General features: G+C 38.7%; 3 protein-coding genes across 3 annotated transcripts in view; 1 reads left to right on the forward strand and 2 right to left on the reverse strand.

Moving 5' to 3' along the window:
- Positions 1-10,669, reverse strand: part of tprn (taperin) — a 29,535-nt gene extending 18,866 nt beyond the window's left edge. The window contains exon 1 of the mRNA XM_083531584.1: positions 8,406-10,669. Coding sequence (XP_083387710.1) covers positions 8,406-10,439 — 2,034 coding nt within the window. The 5' untranslated portion in view covers positions 10,440-10,669. The remainder of the gene's footprint in view (positions 1-8,405) is intronic.
- A 1,997-nt stretch (positions 10,670-12,666) lies between these two features.
- On the reverse strand, positions 12,667-16,468 carry tmem203 (transmembrane protein 203). Its single transcript, XM_083531651.1, has 2 exons — positions 16,328-16,468; positions 12,667-13,754 (listed from the first exon to the last, which is right to left on the reverse strand). Exon 2 carries the CDS (start codon positions 13,669-13,671, stop codon positions 13,258-13,260), a length of 414 nt encoding a protein of 137 aa, XP_083387777.1. The 5' UTR covers positions 13,672-13,754; positions 16,328-16,468; the 3' UTR covers positions 12,667-13,257.
- A 6-nt stretch (positions 16,469-16,474) lies between these two features.
- Positions 16,475-23,985, forward strand: alad (aminolevulinate dehydratase). The gene is made up of 12 exons (XM_083531632.1): positions 16,475-16,610; positions 17,707-17,828; positions 18,488-18,538; positions 19,675-19,771; positions 19,843-19,978; positions 20,075-20,158; positions 20,257-20,345; positions 21,624-21,679; positions 22,027-22,114; positions 22,530-22,616; positions 22,908-23,037; positions 23,453-23,985. The coding sequence occupies exons 2-12, from the start codon at positions 17,710-17,712 to the stop codon at positions 23,509-23,511; spliced, it is 996 nt and encodes a 331-aa protein (XP_083387758.1). The 5' UTR covers positions 16,475-16,610; positions 17,707-17,709; the 3' UTR covers positions 23,512-23,985.
- The last annotated feature ends 101 nt before the right edge of the window (positions 23,986-24,086 follow it).

Here is a 24,086-nt window from a genome sequence, read left to right on the forward strand (position 1 = left end):
TTACATTCTAGCCTGCATTCAGTGACGCCCACAAATATTCCATATTAGGGAAAAGCTCACAGTGAGCTGAAAATGACAACCACGAATCAAAATTCACATTGCATTTCGAGTGTATTTGTGTTCGATTTTTTATTTGAAAACTCATCATTGTAGTTTGTTTCGAGGCGATCGATCGAGGTTTGCATTACCGAGTTTCCTTATATGTAAATTTACACAAACTTGCGATCTCTCTCAGAATACAAGCGTTTTTTTCCCCTCAACCCCTACATACTATTTGCAAATAAATTTGTATCTAGTTTGATATGGAATTTTGAGGAAAATAAAACAGCTTTTAAAAGTACAAAACAATAACATTTAAATGAAATATAATCATCGATGGCTGTTGAATTCCTTTCACACGGCACACTTGAAATACTTTAATAGCATTCGAATATGAATGATGTTATAAAAACGCCAGACAGAGAAAGTGCGTTACACCGAGTGCTTTGCAAACGAAAGAACAACAAATCCGATAATTCCTTCAAAGTTTCTTCCTTTAAGGGTGATGCTTTTTTATGATTCACTTCAGATGCTCACTACAGAGACCCAATGGCTCAATAAACCTTGTTGTCCACTATATAGGATACTATTTTAGATTCAGCCACAAAAACGGTATGGATTTCTGTCCCTTTTTTAATATTTTTGAACGTTAAGGCATAATTGAAAAAAATTTACCGGTTTAATGTCAGACAATATTTTCAGGGACCGGCCTTTAATGTGTGGCAGATAAATACAACAAAATAAAATGATACAATCGGCATAAAAACTGGTATTTTCTAAATATGATAATAAACGTGAATCCACCGTGTTGTTTTTGGTTCAGTTTGCTCGCTTGGGGTTTTCAATTTAGCAGTAGTGTATTATGTGTTAGCAGCCGGAGCCCCTTTAATAAGGTAGCGAATGTAGATAAAACATGTGACTGAGGCAACATGACATGCATATTTTCCAAAATAAAACATCGTTCAGAATCAAATAATAAATAAAACGGAAATAATGTAAGTTATGTATTCTTTCTCTGCGGCCCGGTACCAACTGACCGGGGGCTGGGGACCACTGATTCATTGCACCATTAAGTGCCCCAAAATGGTGAAAAACACGTTACAAAAAAAAAAAAATTATAAAAAAAAAAAAAAAAAACAATAAAATAAAATAAAATAAAATAAAATAAAATGCCTCATACAAGCATGTAGGCCGGGGAAACCAAAATAAAAAATAAAAAATAAAAATACTGAAATGCATTAAATATCACATTTTAGTCCAATCATAGCTTTTTTGAGTTTCCCACCTGAAAAACCCACACACATAACTTGTCTTGCTATCCTTGAAGGGACCTGCCATTGACATATTTAAAAGAAATGTGTATAAAAAAAAAATTATAATCTTAAATAAATCTTATACTTCAACTACAAAAAAACGCTTTCTTTTTCAAAGAAAAAAAAAGACATTCTGTAATTAAGTAGTTACCCTAATAAGGACCAACCAAATGTCCCCACAAAGACAAAACTGTCTGATATTCCTCTCCCTGTCTGAATATTTTAATTGCTGACTGAAAGTTTGCGTGAGTTCTTTACTGTCAGCTCTTATGACTTTGCGAGGTGTAAGGATTACAACTTTGCATAAAATGTCCTTAAGTAGCAAGCAATAGGCCAAATGCTCGCTAAACTTCATGCACATGTTTAAAGTAAATGTCACACACACACACACACGCACACACACACACCCTGTGACGAGATGCTACATCAGAGCCACACCTATGTCTAATCCACTCCAGCAAGCAAACAGACTCTCAAAAAAGAACAGACACGTCAATGCTCACCTCGCATCTGAACCTATAAAACGTGATGTATTTCTCATTATTTCCTTATAGTCTCGAGTTCAAAAGTCGCTCAGCATTCCAACACATTACTCAGCAGGGTAACACCAGGCACTGCTCGTAAATACTCATTAAAAGCACTTGAATAAAACGTGGAAGTCTAATTATAGTTCAAAACCAGAAACACCGATTACAGTGCGCCTCACTGTAGCAATTCTAAATGTCATTATTGTACCATAAGGGCAGCTCAGAGTCAAAGTCTAAACCACAAAGACAACAAACCCTCCACATGACACACCCCTTCCCATCTCGAGCCTCGCCGATGCCCATGAACACCTCCTGAAGACCACACGTTTTCACTATGAGGTTTTTTTCTGGTTCCTCTGTCCAAACAATACAAGACTTATTTCCAGAAGATGAACTAAACCTTTTGTATTTAGAGAAAGAGGAAGTGATGACTGATGACTTGCGCTATTATTGGGATGCGTAATAAATGAATAATAAATACATTTACAGCCAGCGCAAGAAGTATTATTGTTACAGAGGTCCTAATATGGTCATAGACAGGTTGTTTATTTGTTTGCTTGTTTTTTATTCAAGGAGATTAAGGCCTGATATTTAGGTCGGTTTTACATTTCTTACACTACCCATGAATTATGCTTCTATACTTAAAAATGGGTTGTGATCCACTTTGCCACTACATTATATAATGTGTGTGTGTGTGTGTGTGTGTGTGTGTGTGTGTGTGTGTGTGTGTGTGTGTGTGTGTGTACAGACAAAAAAGTTTGTGGACACCTGACGGATTCATATGAGTTTGTAATATCCTATTCCACATTCAGTCCCCATTTCCTGTAATAACCTCCGCTCTACTGGGAAGATGTTGGGTTGCAGTCAGAGTTTCTTAAAGGGGATGTTGAGGTCAGAGCCACTCAAGATCTTCCAGTCCAACCTATGAAAGCTCATTAAGCTGGCTTTGTGCACAGGGGCATTGTCACGTTGAAACATGTTTGAGTCTCTTAGTCTGGCTGTTCTACCCTGTCCTCTCCCATCAACAAAGCCACAGAATTAACCACTCAGTTGGATGTTTTTTGTTTTTCTCACCATCTTTATAAACTCTAGAGTCGACTCCGGGTAAGAAATCACAGATCATCAGCAGTTGCTGAAATATTTAAACCAGCTGTGGCAAAAAAAAAAAAACATGCCACAATTAAAGTCAAAATCAAGAGATCACATTTTTCATTGATTCTGAGTTTAATTTATTTCATTGGCGCCACATGATTGGCAGATGTGCCCTGACCATTTTTAATAACACATTACTTAATAAAATTTAAAATGTAAGAGCACAAAAAGAGACGGTCTCTGACTGTCTAAAAGCATCTGGAGCTTCCAACAGGCCTTTCTCAATTTCCTTTTTGGCACTGCCAAAAAGTGTTTCGACTCTGCGTCTGTCCAAATTGTGTATACAACCTTTTATGTCGGACATTTTTTCATGGACTGGTTGAACTTTTTCCACCCACAAATCATAAAAAACTGCAAAGTCCAACTGAAACTACTTAAAGCAAACAGCATGTGAAGTAATTAGGCCATAAACCTGAATCTAATAGAGAAGGTAAGTATGAAAAATTAGCATCTGAAGTCGTTAGAAGGAAACAGCTGGAAAAGAACAGCTAGTCCACAAAAAGAAAAGAAAAAAAAAACAATAGCAAACAATGAATCTCGATGCCAAGAGATTTTTCACACAAATTATAGGTTATTAACGCTGCCACAATTTCCCAATTCCAGCCAAATGCTTGAAAAGAGATATACAGTGAGGAAAATAAGTATTTGAACACCCTGCTATTTTGCAAGTTCTCCCACTTAGAAATCATGGAGGGGTCTGAAATTGTCATCGTAGGTGCATGTCCACTGTGAGAGACATAATCTAAAAAAAAAAAATCCAGAAATCACAATGTATGATTTTTTAACTATTTATTTGTATGATACAGCTGCAAATAAGTATTTGAACACCTGAGAAAGTCAGGGTTAATATTTGGTACAGTAGCCTTTGTTTGCAATTACAGAGGTCAAACGTTTCCTGTAGTTTTTCACCAGGTTTGCACACACTGCAGGAGGGATTTTGGCCCACTCCTCCACACAGATCTTCTCTAGATCAGTCAGGTTTCTGGCCTGTCGCTGAGAAACACGGAGTTTGAGCTCCCTCCAAAGATTCTCTATTGGGTTTATGTCTGGAGACTGGCTAGGCCACGCCAGAATCTTGATATGCTTCTTACAGAGCCACTCCTTGGTTATCCTGGCTGTGTGCTTCGGGTCCTTGTCATGTTGGAAGACCCAGCCTCGACCCATCTTCAATGCTCTAACTGAGGGAAGGAGGTTGTTCCCCAAAATCTCGCAATACATGGCCCCGGTCATCCTCTCCTTAATACAGTGCAGTCGCCCTGTCCCATGTGCAAAAAAACACCCCCAAAGCATGTGGTTACCACCCCCATGCTTCACAGTAGGGATGGTGTTCTTGGGATGGTACTAATCATTCTTCTTCCTCCAAACACGTTTAGTGGAATTATTACCCAAAAGTTCTATTTTAGTCTCATCTGACCACATGACTTTCTCCTATGACTCCTCTGGATCATCCCAATGGTCATTGGCAAACTCAAGACGTGCCTGGGGAACCTTCTGTGCCATGCATTATTTCAAACCATGACGTCTTAGTGTATTACCAACAGTAACCTTGGAAACGGTGGTCCCAGCTCTTTTCAGGTCATTGACCAGCTCCTCCCGTGTAGTTCTGGGCTGATTTCTCACCTTTCTTAGGATCATTGAGACCCCACGAGGTGAGATCTTGCATGGAGCCCCAGTCCGAGGGAGATTGACAGTCATGTTTAGCTTCTTCTATTTTCTAATGATTGCTCCAACAGTGGACCTTTTTTCACCAAGCTGCTTGGCAATTTCCCCATAGCCCTTTCCAGCTTTGTGGAGGTGTACAATTTTGTCTCTTGTGTCTTTGGACAGCTCTTTGGTCTTGGCCATGTTAGTAGTTGGATTCTTACTGATTGTATGGGGTGGACAGGTGTCTTTACGCAGCTAACGACCTCAAACAGGTGCATCTAATTTAGGATAATAAATGTAGTGGAGGTGGACATTTTAAAGGCAGACTAACAGGTCTTTGAGGGTCAGAATTCAAGCTGATAGACAGGTGTTCAAATACTTATTTGCAGCTGTATCATACAAATAAATAGTTTAAAAATCATATATTGTGATTTCTGGATTTTATTTTTTAGATTATGTCTCTCACAGTGGACATGCACCTACGATGACAATTTCAGACCCCTCCATGATTTCTAAGTGGGAGAACTTGCAAAATAGCAGGGTGTTCAAATACTTATTTTCCTCACTGTATGTCAAGTGGCTGAGGAAAAAAAGAGCTAATTCTTGATGGGTCTAGAAACTAGCAGTCAGGCTGCTGTGGTCAGCTTAAAGAGAGACGTGTTGTACCTGTCTAGGCGTGACATACACCACAGAGAGGTCTTTAGAAAAGAGGTCATGTGAATATATGGCTAACCGGGATTTAAAAAGGGAGCCGTCTCAATCTGTCACAATGTGAAACGAGATCTGCTCTGTTGCGACTTTCGATCTCAAAATGTATTGAAAACAATACAATACAAGTGTCTCACTGACAGTTGTGAGGGACTGGTGTTGTAAAATCAAACAAACAAAAAAAACACGCGTTAATTTTTGGTAGGTCTAGCATGGACATTTCATCATTTTGTCATTCAAGACTGCATTTTAGTTTACATTTACATTTAACATATTGCATAACTGGGTGAAGAAAATGTTTTCATACTCAAATCAAAACACCTTTTATATAACAGACTTACGAATAAAGATGCTTTCAATATCCCTTCAAGTTAGCAAGCTAGGATTAAAACACAATAAAAAAAAATACGACATAAAAATTACCTGCCTAGTTTCCCAAAAAAGACCGAATATTTATATGTAAAAATCCTGTCAGAATTCTGTCTGGTCAGCTGAATTTTTTCGCAAAAAATTTTTACTTAAAAATCTCCTCAGAAACCTGTTAAGTAGCTGATCATGTTAGCAATATATACTATGAACACTGGTCATAATTATAAGTCTGTCATGCCCAAACTAGGGCTTGTGGGCTAAATCAAAGGTCACTATGGGTCAACATTGGCCCACAAACCCTAGTTTGGGCTTCTGAAATTTTATATAGGGCCATAAACATGAAACAAATGGGGGGTGAATACTATTATGACTTCATGTGTCTCATTAGGGGTCAGTGAATATCTGTATTAGATATTGACTTTATTGCACAATAAATTGTTTTTATTGTACTATAAGTTTTACTGAACTAGAACTTTGAAAATAAAATTGCATTAGTTTTAGAGTCATGTTTTCTACTTATTAATTTTTTACATATTAAATCATAAATGAGATCTTTATTTTACAACTGTTTTTTTTTTCTTTTTTCAACCAAATAAAATTTTTGGCTTTTTAAAGGAAAAGGTTTGGGCACCTCAGGTATAAGTCTTAAACTGGGTTCAAATCCAATTCTGTATATAATTATTGAGTCAAAGTATTTACCAAGCTATTTCTGTAATAATGGTTTCATATTATTATGTATAATATATTTTATACGATTATGTGCAATATTATTTAACTATATCATGTGCAATATTTTTTGTTTTCATAACTAAAACTATAATGTGCAATACTATTACGTGTTTGCATTCTTTTGTTGGAGCAGTCTCTGGTACAAGAATTTCCTTCGGGATTAATAAAGTTTTATCTTATCTTATGTACACCAATATGGACGGATGGATTTTTATTCGTTGTTCTTTTAATGCCATGCCAGCATTAATGGCTATTTTTATCAAGCTAGGATCAAGCTAGGTAAAGTGAAACATTTGAGCAGCTCTATTAGTCTTACAACAATGAACTCTTACAGTATTTTAACTACATCAGCAACATCAGCTATATGAGGTCCTTCAAGGATCCTGGATTTCTTTTTCGAGTATTAAAGTGGAGAGACATTTTGGAAGACTCTAAGTATGTATTTGCTGAGTAAAAGCTTTGTCTAGTGTTTTTAAAAGAATAACAGACCATCTATATATATATATATATATATATATATATATATATATATCTACTGGTAATTTTTGTTTTAGAGGGATCACATGTTGGAGGTTCATCACCGTTAAGTTGGAATGCATGTGCAGTTCTTCAGTGTCCAATATGACATCTTGTGTATATGATCTAATTCTGTCTTGATTCAAAGAGGAAGTTCGCAATGTTTTTCATTTGTAGCAGATCAACAAAGATGGAAAAACAACGTAATGAAGGGAACAACCTCTGCTAACTGAATTACCCGTGATAACAGCAAAAACTCCACAAGGTCTGCTGTTAGAGAGAATCTGCAGAAGCATGACTGTGCCCTTATTTAAAACAAAGCCCCTGATAGCAGCCAGCTGACCATCTAATTTTCCACAAACAACTGTATTTACACACACCTACATGTGAAAAACAAACTAGTCTGAACCAACAGACTGCATTAAATGTGACTTATCTTAAAGTTTAAACGATGTGTGAACCTATAAAACACTTAAGGATGATAAGTCAGCATTGCATCTCTGAGCCCTGTTGATGACCACAGCTTTACCATCATGGCTGCACCGCCCTAATCTCAATCTACCAACCACAGGAATTGAGTTCAATCGTTTATTATACATTTTAAATCAGGAAATCAAGATTTACCATGTGACACTTTCAAGAAAAAAAGTGTTTGTTTTATTTAGTCAAATTAAACTGAAAGCTTTAGGAAAAATCTGGTAATTCAAGCAATGAACTACTTTCTAGCTTAAAGCTCTAAAACATTTAGTAGATATTTTAATTAAAGATTAATAAAGCTAAAAACAGAGACATAAACCAATCTGGGGCTAAATGACTCTAAGTGAAAAGAAAATCAATGTTATTAAAATAGAACACAAAATCTCATTAGTGTACCACGATGTCCAATCCTGTAACAAATCTCCCAGATATTCTCTCGTATAATACATGAATGTTAGTTATTAATCAAAAGTATATAAAGATTTAAATTTTTTATATCTGCATCTGAAGCTGAAGACCTCAAAAAAGCATTAGCTCCCAGTAACAATGCACAGATCAAGTCAAGTCAAGTCGAATCAACAAGTTTTCCAAACTAAATATCTGACAATCCTGTCAGGACAATAAGTCTCGTGTTCCAGCAAACCCCAAGAATAATATACTACCCAAATAACGCAGCGGTCCATAGAAATTACCTAATATGGTATTTGAGCACTCAGTAAAGCACCAGGAAGAGTTACTATGTTTGGAAACATACAGACATTTGAGTTCATGCGTAAATCTATAGACCACATACAGTTACAGGATGATCTCTACAACTCATAGAAAATAGAAAAAAATAATCACTCAGATTAGATCTATATGATTTCATTGTGCAAAATGTGCTTGTGTGGCCTTGATTAATTCACCCAAGCTTTTTAAAATCAGATTTTACCTTCTTTCCTGTAGAGCCAGTCTTGGACAAACAGGACCGGCCCAGAGACAAGTATCCACCGATCACCTGGATTTCTTCCGCTGCAGGATAACGCTTTTTTAGCAGCGTTCCCAGCTGAGCATAAGGAGCCTCCGCAGTGGACGGTGACCCTTGTGGCACTGCAGCAGGTTCCTGCTCAGGTTCCTGGGCTGGCTCCTGCACTACAGGAGTGCTAGGCTGGGCCTCTGTCCTGCGCTTTGGGACAACTGTAAATGTGTTTCCTTTTTTCCTTTGCACCATAGGGCTGGGGAAGGGCAGCGAGGACTCTACCACTACGTCGTCGATATTAGTAACGGGCAGCTTCTCTAGAGACGGCTCAGGAATAGAAATTGACTTTGTGAGTAAATCAGGTGAAGGAGTCGAGCGATCACAGGATAAGGTGGGCGAGCTAGGCGTTTCGGGAAGCGACAGTTCTGTTTTGTCTGGCACAGGTGGCACAGAGGTCACAACGATTTTTTCTGGAGCTGGAGAAGCTGAAATGGGAAGGGCAGGGATTGGCACAGAGGGCACTGAAGGTTCTACCTGTGGGCAAGCAGGCAAAAGAACGGGGCTGGAGGGTGCGGTGCTGCCAGGCGCAGACGGAACCCCGTGCCGCTTTGGGATGACGGTAAAGGAATTGCGTGACTGGAGACGCAGGTTAGCCAGGGCATGAGCCTGGACATCGTTGGCAGGCAACATAGACAGATCTGGGCGCGGCGAGGGCCGGATCTCAAATTTGGGTGAAATTGAGGGCAAAGTGGGGCTTGCCAAGGACTCGGCACGGGCACAGTAGCTCTCCGGAGAGCATGGCACCTTGGCTTTGGACACCCCATCAGTGCTGTCCCAGTCCCTCTCTCTGACAGGCTTAGACATGCTTGGACTCCTCTCTGTCTCCTCTTTAGAGTTCACGGTGACACTGCGACCGCCTACTGCCTCAAAACGACGTCGGAAGGAAGACACCGACTTAGGAGATCCGGGAACAGGACTGCTACTTTCAGAGCCGTTAGGAGATTCTTGGTGTCTCTTCTCTGAAGACTGTCTGCTCTGGAAGACTGGCTGGCTGTAGTATGCAGGGATACGAACAGGAGAGCCCGGTTGTGGGCACGGCTCACATTTTGGCACCACGTCTGGATGATGGAATCTGGCTCGAGGAGATGCCAGGACAGGACTCGTGTCCAAGTCTAGGAGATTCTCCGAACTGCGAGACTTGCCATGAAACCTGCCGCACTTCCGGTCGAATTTCTGGAGCATACGGCTCACCGTGCCCTGCGCCAGGTCGGAGATCTCGTAGGCGCCGCGACCCAGCGTGCTCAGGTTCTCCTCGCTTTTGCTGAGCGCAGTGTCGTAGATCACCACTTCCTTCGCGTGGATCTCGGTAACCGGACTACCTCTGCGGTCCAGCAGGTCGCTGAGCGAGCTGTATCCGCTGACCGTGCCGTTCTGCTGCGCTCCCGAGGAGCGAATGAAGTCCGGATCGGATTCGATGATGATGATGTTCTCGGCGCGGATGGTGCGGATCCCGGGCACGGAGCCGTACATTTCCAAAATGTGCTGCAGCGGCCGAGAGGCGCTCTCTCGCTCCCGTCGCTTCTTGCGCTCCTTCTCCAGCTTGATAAACGGATTCTCCTTAATGGGACCCAGGCTCTCCTGGAGCACGCCGTTGTCCATCATTAGCGATGATGTCGCTTTGTCGCCCAGCTCCGTGGCCGACCATGGGTCTTTTGTTTTCACCGGTGACACGTCTGGGGATGCGGCGGTAGCGCCGGCGGCGGCTCCGCTACGTTTCCCCGCGGGCGTAATGGTGTACGTCCGCTTCGTTCCGTTCATTTCGTCCTGGCCACTTCCCGTTAGCTCGCCATTAACCCGAGAAGAGACGGAGGAGTCGACACCTGGCCCGGACACGGACCCGCCGCCCTTCGCTTTCCTCCGCTCGAGCAGCTCTCGTTTCCAGGCCGGCATTCTTGAGCCCTCTTTGCCGGCCTCTTGGCGAAGCACACCGACGTCCCCGGCCGACATGTCAAGCCCCAAACAACGATAGAGAAAGCGGTGGAAGAAGGAAAGAAAGGGAGGGAGGGAGGGAGGGAGAGGACACTGAGCAACGAAGGCTTAGAAGCAGGCGAGCAGCCGCGCTGTTATCCGCACATCTTCCTCGTCCCGATGTTGCTTCTTCTCCCGTGATGCTGCCTGCCCGCCTGCCCTGCCTGCCTGCAGTAGCCCCGCCCCCTGCACCTGTAATCGCTCACGTCATAACTTTAGAATGCATCCCTGCCCCTGGGTTGGTCCTGCTCCTTGAAGACGCGCCTAAAAGTTGCATATCGCCCCGCCCCCCCTTTTTATTAATCTCCTTCATTCTCTATCAGAAATAAAGAGCGCAAGGCCACTGCGTCACATCCGCCCAGCCACACCCTGTTATTTACTAACACAATTACACACAATGATCAATATAAACAGTGTCACACCCCAAACACTCTGACTGATCAAACCTATTCAGTAACATTCTCTAAAGCATTATTCATCTGATGGAACAGCTCAATACCTAACACAATCCAGTTTTGGTTATGTTTAAGGCATCATAAATAAACACTGTAATATATATATAGGCCTGGCTTTACCAGAGCACCCTATTTTATTCTCATTTTAAAGTATATTAATATATCAGTAGGATATATCTCCTTTTAATGACTAATGCCAGGAAATGAGAAGGAGAAACAGTCAGAGAGAGAGAGAGAGAGAGAGAGAGAGAGAGAGAGAGAGAGAGAGAGAGAGAGAGAGTGAGAGGGAGTCTATTCTAGGTTGTGGGTGTGGTAAAGTGGATTTATACAGCTGTGGCTTTTACACAATGGGCTGTAGGTCTACAACATGACCAGCATTCAGCCAAAGTTCAGTTACAATAAAAATGTAAGGCATATCCAGAGTTCTTCTGTGCAATGAACTCCAAACACAGGAAGCTGTGCATTTTAAAAATAGGTTACATCATGTGTTTCGTGTGTTTAATGTCAGAATCTAAGGATTTTTCAAAGCTGGAAAGCATTTAAACAAAACAAACAAAGAAACAAAAAAATAGCACGATTATTAATCATATATTGAGTATTTGTTAAATCAATACAAATACTGATTATTAATTGATATTAAATCAGTTCACTATTACATTTGACAACAAACAACCACCATATATACAATGCATTGATATATAGAATATAATTGTATACAATAATATGAATTATTATGATTATTATTATACATGTTCTACAACTGGTCATAAAATATTTTTAGTAGCCCCAGTGTGCTTTTAAATCCTCTCTTTTCCTGTTGTGTTTGTGTGTGTGTGTGTGTGGGGGGGGGGGGGAAGGAGGGGGGGTTGCATATATTTATTTACTATAAGAATAAGCAATTAAAATAATTTGCAAAAGTGATGTCAAATCAACTGCAAATGCAACATACATAATTTATTATATTGTACAACAGCGCCACTTTGTGGTCAGTCAATGCTCACTACATTTTCGAATAGATTTTTTTTCACATGCTGCATTATATCTTACAGAAGTTGTTTTCTCGTGATCACGACTTAATTTTCTCTTTTCCAAAGTTATGACATAACAAAAGTGTTATGGTTATTATCCATTATGCTGCTTCTAGAACAGGTTCTTATGCCAAATACACAAAAAAAAATAAGTAAAAACAATAAACAATGTTTATGTAGAGATCAAGAAAAAAAAGAAAACAAATATTATAATGCATGGCCTTTCAGGACTTCTGTAATTTCTGCCCTTTTCTTACTTGTTTTTATTACAGGAATATTTAATTTCCACTTCAAATTGACATTCATCAGTATATAACGTTTTTTTTGTTTGGTAGTTTTTTGTTTCCAAAATCTAAAAAAAGTTGTTTAAAGGAAAATATTTCCTAGAATGAATTATATATTATTAAACTTGTAGCTACAAAGTTTAATTACATTTTTTTCCTCTAAATTTTACGTTCGACAGATGCCCTTATCCAGAGCAACTTAAATTTATCTCAATTATACAACTGAGCACCTATTGGGTTAAGGGCCTTGCTCAGGGGCCCAAAAGTGGCAGCTTGGTGTGGCTGAGATTCAAACTCACAACCTTCAGATCCAAAATCCTAATTTACCACCTCCCTCCCTCCCTCCCTCCTGCTGTCATTTCCTTCCCAGTAAAAATTGAATCATTTACTGTAAAAAAAAAAAAATGTTTATCACATACAGTAGGTAAAGAGTTCAGTCCATGTTTCAGATTTTTATTATTATATATTATTAAGTCAAGTCTGAATTAAAATAATTAAACTATATATATATCATAGTCACAAAGGCAAAAACAGAGCAAGAAAAACTAAAAAGAAATGACCTCAGAGGAAGCTTATAGGACATTATGTAGAGAATTGAGAGATAGCACGAGACAAATGAGTGTATGTATGTTGATTTATTTACAATATATACAAAAAAAAATTGTGTTGTCATTACACAGGTAGAAGAATTTCAAGAGAGAAATAAAAGGCAAAGTCGTTCAGCATTTAGGACATCAGAAATAATAACAATAATATATATACTGTATATAAAAAAAAGAACAAGCATCGACACAAAACTGAATTCACTTCAATGGATAAAATGACACCAGGTTTACACACTTGAGTCAAGACCTTATGAGGAGGAAAAAAAAAAACACAAGGCTTATGAATGTCATCAACGCTGCAGTTTTGAATTGTACCCAAGTTTCCCTCTGATTTGAATAACGTTAGCAAATAACGTGTATGGAACGTTCGTTCAAAATCACGTGGACTGAGCCAGATGGTTAAAATGCCAATGGCCATGTTGACATTAATTAACACGGCATGCTCGAATCATGAGAAGCTGCAGGAGGACGAAAAGGGGCGAGACTATGAGGCCGTAGAGCGGGTCGCGCGTCTGCTCGTAATCGGCGAGTTTCTGGCAAAGCAGCACCTCACACACCAGCTTGAGGCTGAGCACGGTGAGCACCCAGAGCAGACGCAGCACGGCCAGCCGCTCCTCGCCTTCCTGATACAGGCGGATGGAGACGATGGCCGTGAAGTAGGTGCTGAGGCCGTCTGCGGCGAACAGGGGCACGAACACCAGCCACCAGCTCACCGTGGCCAGGAGGTCCACACGGAGAGCCACGAAAATGCTGAACACGAGCAGCGCGGCGAGATGGAGGAAGAGCTCGAAGGTGGCGAAGCCGAGCCATTGAACCAGCTCGCGCAGAGAGAAAAGCATGGCGCGAAGGGGTTTGTACCGCTTTAGGGGATGGCAGGCCAGCAGCTCATGAAGCCTGGATCGCTATTTTGTCCTGTTGCATTCTGAAAATTATGAAGCACAAAATTAGGTCATTTCTAAAAGATTCATTGAAAACAGTGTTAAAACAAGTTCAAGACCAGATACAAAAAAAAAAAAAAAAAAAAAGGCAATAATCCTCTAAAGGGAGATTACGGCATGATTCTGTCTCAAAAACCACGAGTAGGATACATTTTCTTGTGGAAAGGACTAACAATGTAGGCCTCCAGGATAAAATCCAATATAATGTCCTTATCTGATTACGACCAAACTCTGAATATGGCACACAGACAGTGACTGCATTTCAGTACATCCATACAGCAACACACTGATGACAGAATTTTAACGAGAAGTTACATTTTATATCATTTCTGATCAAAGGAAAGAAAAGAAATAATGTTTGTTCATTCTGATAAACGAGTTCCAAACAACCTCAGGTCACTAAAATGATCCGATCTTCCCATCACTACTGTGTCGTTTTTCTCCTGGTGTGCTGGCTGTTCGCTCTGGTGCAGAATCTCCTCCTCCTTAGACACTACGAATCTTTGCATCTCTTTGCACACCAAACCTTTACGTTCTTATATAACTATTAAATAATCATATAATTCATTTCATATATATATATATATATATATATATATATATATATATATATATATATATATATATATATATATATATATATATACACATTGTATATATAAATCTTCTTCTTCTTTCGGCTTCTGCCATTAGGGGTCGCCACACCGGACATTTTATATATATATATATATATATATATATATATATATATATATATATAAACTTCTGCACACTTGTAAATAATTTGTATTTGTAAATAACTTTCCTATGCCTCATTATTCTCTCATTTTTCGTCTTTCGTTTTTTTCCCCCCTTCTCATTTAATGTTTAATATTTATTATTGTTGTAATTTGCCTGGATCCTCACTTAAGAATTTCATTGTACAAACTGTCACTGACATCTGCACATATGACAAATAAAACTTGAAACTATTGAAACTATTATAACACATTAGTGATGTGAAGATCGGATCATTTTGGTGACTCGCTTGTTTGAATCTCGTTTATCAAAATAAACAAATATTTAAATGATAATTTCGTTCCTTTAATCACCTTAATAGCGTCTATGGGAGTCACTTTGACCAAAGAACAAACGATATGGACCAGAAGAGTTGAGAACAAAACTAATCGATTCTGTTTCCTGTACAGAACCTACACAGATTCACGATGCATTGCTCGGTCAAATCACTCTTTAAAACGATTCATAACATATTTTTTTCCTAGTAAGATTTTACAGACCCTTATGGACAGAGTTGACTTTTTAATGTGATTTTTTTTTTTTTACTCAACAAACCAGAAATGATTAATAATAAGTGACAAGAACACATTGACTATTCTTATTCTTCTTTCGCTGCTCCCATTAGGGGTCACCACAGCAGATCATCCGCCTCCATACCTGTCCTCTATATCCCCTGTCCTCTACATCTGCCTCTTTCAACCCAACTACCTGCATTGGTCTTCCTCTTTTCCTCCTTCCTAGTGGCTCCATCCTCAGCATTCTCCTACCGATATGTCCCTCCTCTGCACATGTCTAATCCACCTCAATCACACCTCCCTTACCTTGTCTCCAAAACGTCCTACATTTCCTGTCCTTCTAATAAACTCATTTCTAATCCTGTCCATCCACATCTTCATCTCTGCTACCTCCAGCTCCACCTCCTCTCTTTTACTCAACGTCACTGTCTCTAAACCTTACAACATCGCAGGTCTCACCACAATCCTATAAACTTTCCCTTTCACTCTCACAGATACTCTTCTATCACAAATCACTCCTGCTATCACTCTTCTCCACCCACTCCACCCTGCCTGCACTCTTTTCTAACACACTCTCCATTACTTTGCACTTTTGACCCCATGTACCTGAACTCCTCCACCTCTTCTTCCTGCAACCGCACCCCTCCACTGCCCTCCTCCTCATTCACACACATGTACTCTGTCTTATTCCTACTGACTTTCATTCCCCTCCACTCCAGCACGTACCTCCACCTCTTCCAGGCTCTTCTCAACCTGCTCCCCCACAAATCTACTATTATAATCATCATCATTATTATGAGCAATATATAGATACAGTTGTACAACATTAAGGTCGACATTCTAAAAGATAAAAAGGCATGACGCGTAATTAAACGTATTAAGCGTTCATATTGTGGACTCCTGTGCTTGTCTGTATTTAGCATGTTTTATTATTAATCTGATAACTGAGTTTGGTCTTTTAAAAACACTCTCTTACGTATTAACTCACCTCAAAAAATTTCACGTTAAACGTTTTAGAATGTCCAAGCAAAATATTATATTTACGAATATATTCAGCGTTTCTGTTCTGTTTTTTTGTCCCGTTATCTCATATATTTTAAAACGTTTTTAATCCAAACCTCTCAGACTGTAAGACAGTTATATATTGTATATCCGGGTACTGGAGCTGTACTAGGCGACGTATATATATATTTCAGTTAGAGCCAGCTAAGCTATCGTTCACAACCCTGATCGAACCGAGCACATTAACAGGAAGACAGTCTTACCTTAACCCAAACAGCGCATCCTAAAACCCGCAAACGTCACATTTTCGATAACTGCGTCAATATAAATTACGAAATATAAAGAAACAGAGCCGGTGGAAATAACCACTAGAGCGTAGTGACTAGTTTCTATGCACCGTCGCGGAGGGATGACGTTCTACGGAAGCCGATAAGACCATAAATCCCAAAGGCACCCCTTTCTGCGACAGCTCACATGAGCCCGGCTTGGACGAGTGCACAGTTTTAAGAAAAGACAACAAGAAAAGAGCAGATACCAGACGCTTGAGTAAGTCTGAAATGAAAAACTGTTGTATTATTCTTATTTTAAATTATTTTGACACAAGAATTGTCTTGTATTGAATACTTGTGTTAGTGTTCAATTTTTGTGTTTTTGGCGTTTCGCAAAAACAGCGCCGTTACAGGAAACTGAGTTTTAGCTACAAAATGAGGTCACACTTATTCACCTACTTACAGCTCAAGTCATTAATGATCTTAATGGGTTTTTTTTTTGTTGTTGTTGTTGTTTTTGTTTTTACATGAAAATGAGTTTAGTTTTATTTCTTTTCCAAAATTTCAGCAATGTGTCCAGATGATCAGATAGAGATATTTTAGGTTCTAATTTCAAATATTTATTCATAAAAATGCATCTATTGCATTTCCTGCCACATAGTCAAATTATTATTAGTATTAACTATTATTATTAATAAACACTTATTATTATTATTATTATTATTATTATTATTATTATTATTATTATTTATTTCTTTTATATGTTGCCAGGTGCTGATCAAAATCAACAAAGTAGTGTTGTAGTGTATATGCGCATGCATGTGAAAGAGCTTCGCTAATCAAACAAGTACATTTTTGCTTGTTTAAGACTTGAGTTTTCTCACGTATTATTCCCCTTTCATGAGCACAAACCTTCTTTATAACCAGATTCATTCTAAACACAAAATTATATTTACTGAGATCTACATGATATTTGACAAAAAAAAAGTAGCATTGTTAACTCTTAAAAGAGAAAAAAAAATTTATTTATATATATATATATATATATATATATATATATATATAACATTTTGTGTTTAGAATGAATCTGTTTACAAAACATGAAAGTTTGTGCTCATGAAAGGGGAATAATACGTGAGAAAACTCAAGTCTTAAACAAGCAAAAATGTACTTGTTTGATTAGCGAAGCTCTTTCACATGCATGCGCATGAAGTTCGCAAGGAATGTCATTAAACCAGACACGGCTACATTAGTGACAAAATCTTTTACAAGTAGGGTTCACAGAGTTGTTTCAGGGTAAACATTTATTACTCTTTTGGTAAGAAAGTTCCTGCTGGGTGTTTAGTAAATGACATCTTGGCTGTTATCTACAGGAAATGGCACAGGCGGCAGACTCCATCCTGCACAGTGGCTACTTCCACCCCACTCTCAGATACTGGCAGACGTGTGCATCAGACCTGAGACCTGACAATCTGATCTACCCCATCTTTATAACGTAATGCATTCTTCTGCTTCCTTGTGGAGGCAATTTCTTTTATTGGTTCAGGTTAATCATTATAGCAGAGAACAATAGAAGTTAGATGGCTGATGCTTTATATTAATTATTATCATTATTAATAACAGTCATAAAATAATATGCAGAACACAGATGTTTTGTTCAGTAACACACAAGCAGCAACGTTTATAAGGATAATAGAGTTGAATAAAAATGTAAAAGAATTCAAATAGAATCAATTAGGAATAAAATCCAAATTCAAGCAGAATTTACAACAAAACCGACTAATTTATTTAGCATTTATGGAAGGAGTCTCCAGTGTCAGTGTTTTTTTTTTTTTTTTTTTTTTAAATAGATTTTCCTAGTAAGTTTAGCACTTTCTCAGTACCATCCCAAGCATAGGATTGTAACAGTCTTATAAAGCGCAAACGATTATTTGTAGCTGCTCTAGTGTAAGTGATAATGAGAGCGAACCCACCTGCCTTCCCATAACATAAAGAGTTGTAATGGTTGACCAGTTATTGTGATGTAAGAGGAATAAAATGCCTCAGAATATGCCGTTGTTACCGATCGATATAAGATCACTTCTACTTGCACGCTGTTTACACGTGACATTAAAACGGATTTGTGTTAAACGAGTGTTCTGTTTTTTTACACAGTGACAGTCCTGATGCAGTGGAACCGATTGCGAGTCTACCAGGCCAAGCGAGGTAACCATTTACTTTGTTGGACAATTAAGTTTGTTGAGAACCTTTATAAATGCTTTAGTAGATGCTGAAGTTGTAGGTTGAGGTTAAGGTTGAGTCTGGGGTCCAGGCTGGAGAGAGTAGATAAGCTATGCACTGGGTGGATCCTCACGCCAGCCCTCCTAAAACAAAGATAAACACCAAATTCTTTTTGTTCTTTTTTTTTTTTTTTTAAAGGAACACACCCTCATTCATTCGTTTTAACAGTCAAACAAAACAAAACAAAAAACATTGTATAACTCCAGTAATATTCCACATTTTTTTTGCTAATTTTAAAATACCCTAAATAAACAAAAGTTTGTGGACCCCCGACTATAAGATTCGTACGTGGTGTTTTAAAATATCATTTCACATTTAGTCCGCATTTGCTGCCGCTCTTCTGGTAAGCGTTTCCACTGGATTTTTGTTGTGGTGATTTACTGATGAAGGTGAGGTGAGGAGCTCTGGAGTGCAGTCAGCATCTTCCACTCTATTCCATGTAAAGTATATCTTTATTGAGCTGTGGCTGTGAACAGGAAAATGTAATGCTAACGCACTTTGAGACATCCCTTGGAATTGTGTGGTAACTCTGTGGTAAAAGTTTGAGTAAGTTTGAGTACTCTGTGGTAAAAGTTTGAGTAAGTTTGAGTACTCTGTGGTAAAAGTTTGAGTAAAAGTCAGGCATCCCAATACTTTTTTCCAGGAAGTGCACTCTTTTTTTTTTTCTTTTTTTTTTTTTTTTTTTTAAATCTGGAAATGCGTACACAGGCTTGCAGTGCAAGTTTTTGGGCACTAGGGGGCATTTCATCCCAAAGGTGTTCAATAAGGTTGAGGTCAGAGTTAAATTGCAGGCCACTCAAGCCCTTAAACATCTTCCAACTCATGTAAAGCAGATCTTCATGGAGCTGGATTGTCATGCTGGAGTCTCCTAGTTTAAGTGAAAGTGAAATTTAATGCTACCACATCCAGACATTCTGTACAGTTATGTGTTTCCCAAGTTTGTGGGAATAGTTTGAGGAGTAACTACATATGGCTGGAAACGTCTGGTGTCCCAAAACATTTGTCCATGTAGACTGTTTTTATGTTAGTGCTAAACCTGTGTTATCTGTTTCGGATTGCAGATATGGTGTTAATAAGCTAGAAGGTATGCTGCGCCCTCTAGTGGAAAAAGGCTTGAAATGCGTACTGATTTTTGGAGTTCCTGCCAAAATCGCAAAGGTGTGTAAAGCAAGTTTTTTACATCGCGATGGCAGGCTTATGAAGATCCTGATGCAATGTTCTTCCTCCAGGATGAGCGAGGCTCTGGGGCAGACACCGAAGATACTCCTGCTGTTCAAGCTGTGAAGAAACTGCGAGCTCTGTTCCCTAATCTGGTGCTGGCTTGCGACGTGTGTCTCTGTCCTTACACGTCACACGGGCACTGCGGTCAGCATGCTTTTCTTCATTGTCTGAAAAGTGTGATGGTCTTGTCCCTGTGTAGCGATCTGATCTCACTTTCCTGTTCTCATTTCTCCTCTTCAGGTATCCTGCATGAAGATGGGACCCTGGATAACGCAGCCAGTTGTAGGAGACTGGCCGAGGTGGCGCTGGCGTACGCACAAGCTGGTTAGTTAAAAAAAATTTAAAAAAACCTAACTGTTTTAACACCTGTTATAACTGTATCCTTTATTCATTAATATATCTGTATCTCTCTGTGTCTTCAGGTTGCCACATTATCGCTCCGTCAGACATGATGGATGGACGCATCGCAGCCATTAAACAAGCGCTCATATCCAATGATGTTGGCAATAAGGTGAATATCAGGGGTCTATTCTCCTGATTCAACCTTCACATATTTTGCCTCTAACGGCATTTTGTACATTTTAAATCGAAGTTGTAGGTCTTTGTATAGAAGCTAAAAAAAAAAAATTGGTCATCAGAAGTTTGAAAAGATGTATAAGAATGTAGCTTGGGGATATAGGACCATATAATATCAAAATTAGAATACATTATTTCATTAACTATCATGCATTAAAGAGCATTTTTTTGTAAATGTATTAGGCCATCATCTAGTTTTATTTCTATTTTTAAATATTCTACTTTTAAGTGTTAAAAACTCTGTACTTTTCATGAAATGTTTTAATGATATTTAATTCAATGTAAAAATGTATTAATTGCTTGCTATATTTGAGTAAATATTCTAGCATGATGTATAGGAGGATAATATTTTTGCCCCTGGGTTTAAGAACTGAAAAACGAAATAAATTTTTACTTTTTGAACAATGGCAGAGACACATTTAGAAATTTTTATTTCATATAAAATTTTCAAACAAAAATTTTAGTTATAAATAGAGGTTGTGGCACCGATAGTTGTTTGATGGAATTATCGGCTATCGCTAAAAATCTATACCGATAGTTTTTCCATCTTCCTGTTCGCTGTAATTGCGAGAGCGACCTCTAGAGGCGAATCGCTGACGCTACGTGCTGTTTGTTTTTACACGCGAGTGTGATTAATTAAAATAATTGTTTGATTAATCGGTTCGGTTAATTAAGTATGATGAGCTTTTGGTATTAATAAAATCCACTATCGGTCGACTTTTGGTTATTAGCAAGCCTAATTTATTTGTTAGATTTATCCACCATTCATAGGCATATGCATATGTAAGGAAATGTTTTGATTTCAATAGCAATGAATCTAAAAAGAAATGTCATTATGATATTAATAATGCTCTTTTAATAGGTTATATATCTTTCGAAAAGTACTGTTTATTTGTCTGTATGGTGCGTAACGAAATAATCAACTAATCCAGCATTCATAATAAATACATTTGAAATCATATTAAAATTTCCACAATAACACTGGTAGTCAATCTGGCGCATGTAATTATTTTGTTAAAGATCGACCGGCCCAACATTAAAGAAAGGAAAAATTATGCGGCCCTCACAGAAAAAAGTTTGCTGATCCCTAGTTAAAAAAAATAGATTCATAAAATAATGTTGATAAAATGCTCCACAATAAGTGTTCGATCTACAGGTGTTAAAACAACTCCCCTTTTTGAAAGCACCTGATAAAATCCCGTTTCCTCCCTAGGTTTCAGTGCTGAGCTACAGTGCCAAGTTCGCTTCCTGTTACTACGGGCCATTCAGGTATCGTACATATATGTGAACAAAAGTATTCAAACACCTGATTTTTTCAGCTATCGATATATTAAATAATATATTTAAAAATAAACGATTTTGATGAAACGAGAGCTCTGTATATTATTTTTTCATTTATTAGTTAGAAGACTGTACTTTTGTTTTTTCGTTCTTTGCTGTTCAAATCTAAAGCTTCTACATCAAATGTGTGAATTTGTCCAGGTCTGGTATTATGATATTTCAATTGTATGTTTATTGGTCAATCTCCCACATGTCCCCTCTCCTCTGCAGTTTCATGAAGCCTCTCGGGTTTTGTCTGATACACTCGAATTAGAACTCGAATCTGATTGTTACAGGGATGCTGCTCAGTCCAAGCCAGCCTTTGGAGACAGGCGATGCTATCAGCTACCCCCTGGTGCCCGAGGACTGGCACTGCGAGCCTGTGTAAGTAGATCCAGATCAAAAGAATGCACTATACGGACAAAAGTATTGTTACACCTGACTTTTTGAACCATAGTTTGTTCTTACCCAAACTGTTACCATGGAGTTGGAGGCCCTATAGAAAGTCTTTACATGTGGTAGTATAACAATATCCATTCACTTGAACAAGGAGACCCAAATCGATTAAATAATGCACCTGTGCACGTAGCCAGCTCCATTAAGAACTCTGACCTCTGACCCTACTGAACACCTACATAAGATCCAAATGGGGTCCAAATGTTTAAAAGCACATTCAAATTATGATTAGGTGTCCACAAACGTTTATCCCTAGAGTGTATATTAATTTGTAATGAACTTGAAAGCAGCATGTTATTCAGAACACGACGCTACTGGAATCACTGTTTTCTTGTTTCTTCAGGATCGGGATGTAAAAGAGGGAGCCGATATGCTAATGGTGAAACCAGGACTGCCTTATCTGGATATTCTGAGGGAGGTCAAGGATAAGGTGTGTATTTCATGCCGACACCAATCACAAGCAGGAACTTGTTTCGTGCATGAGGCATTTTATATCGATTTATGTTGAAAAGCAACCGAAGGAGCATTTCAGCGTTTTTTTCTATTCACTTCACGACTACCGCATCTGCAACGTACATCTGAACGCCACAGCAAACAATTTCAACACGTTTCTGTGTACTGAGGGAACAAGAAGATATAATAAAATGGTTGCTGAAATGTGAGGGGTGCACTCACTTTTGGGAGATACTGTATGTATAATAATGGTGTTTCTCTGGTTCAGCACCCGACGCACCCACTGGCGGTTTACAATGTGTCCGGGGAGTTTGCGATGCTGTGGCACGGAGCTCAAGCCGGAGCCTTCGACCTGCGTACAGCCGTCCTGGAAGCAATGACCGCTTTTCGGCGTGCAGGTGGGACTAAAAGAACTACACTTTTACACTGTTCAGGCTGTGTTATTTAGTCATGTGTAAGCTTTGGTTATTTGTGTTATTTGCTGGTTCAGAAGCTTCTTCTGTTAATTTATTCTGTTTTATTTATTTACACTTAATGTTATACCACAGAAAGTTTGAATGGGTTACTGATTGGAAAGTCGGGGGTTCAAGCTCCGGTATCGCCAAGATTGGGGCCTTTGAGCAAGGCCTTTAACCCTCTTTGGAAATATTAGCTGATTAGACACTATACTGTACATTGCTATTTGGGTTTGATTTGCTAACACGTGATTGTCATGGTTCTGTTGGTTATGTCACATGCGTCTGTATACAGAATATCTATATAATGTTTTTAGCCAGATTTAAATCATTTTTTTTTCTTTTTTTTTCTTTCTAGGAGCAGACATTATTATCACTTACTACACTCCTCAGCTCCTCACATGGCTCACAGAGTGACCAGCTCCCTGCATTTTGTGGATTTCTTCAGATGTATTCCAAAGGGCATTAAAGGTTGATGATAAATATAGGTTTCGCTGTAATCGAGAGAATGATTTTTCTAATTGTAGTACTTTGTGGAGAGGGGGTTCATACTATATAAGGTCTGTGGATGGTTATTGAGCTATGCAAACTAACAAACTATAGAAAAAGAAACTTACTCCTGAAAACAGCTAGCTATCATGACACTGATTAAACTAATTTGATTATTATGTGGATTTCTTTATTCCTTTTTTTTTTCTTTTCTTTTTTTGAGTACCAACCAGCTTTCTAAAAATCGATGTATCCTTTACAGATTGTAATTTAATGTGGGATTACAAATGATATGTGTGTAAAATTACAGGTTCTGTGGCATTTGTGGCAATCCTGTGACTGGAATAAACACAGATTTTGTTTTGTGATCAAAAAAAGTTTTTTTATTTGTCTCACACACACTATTGCATTAATTATATAATATAAACATGAGAATAAGACAGAAAAGGATGGGTATGGCATAGATGGATGAATGGATGGATGGATGGATGGATGGATGAATT

The sequence above is a fragment of the Silurus aristotelis genome (assembly GCF_946808225.1).
Source record: "Silurus aristotelis genome assembly, chromosome: 26".
In the NCBI taxonomy this organism is placed as follows: Eukaryota; Metazoa; Chordata; class Actinopteri; order Siluriformes; family Siluridae; genus Silurus; species Silurus aristotelis.

What these genes read in the sequence shown, in the direction of transcription:
- alad (XM_083531632.1), top strand. Translation starts at nt 17,710, where the DNA reads ATGGCACAGGCGGCAGACTCCATCCTGCACAGTGGCTACTTCCACCCC. An exon ending in AGTCTACCAGGCCAAGCGAG is followed by an intron (nt 18,539 to 19,674) that starts GTAACCATTTAC and finishes TTCGGATTGCAG; the next exon opens with ATATGGTGTTAATAAGCTAG. An exon ending in TTCCTGCCAAAATCGCAAAG is followed by an intron (nt 19,772 to 19,842) that starts GTGTGTAAAGCA and finishes TTCTTCCTCCAG; the next exon opens with GATGAGCGAGGCTCTGGGGC.
- tmem203 (XM_083531651.1), bottom strand. Translation starts at nt 13,671, where the DNA reads ATGCTTTTCTCTCTGCGCGAGCTGGTTCAATGGCTCGGCTTCGCCACC.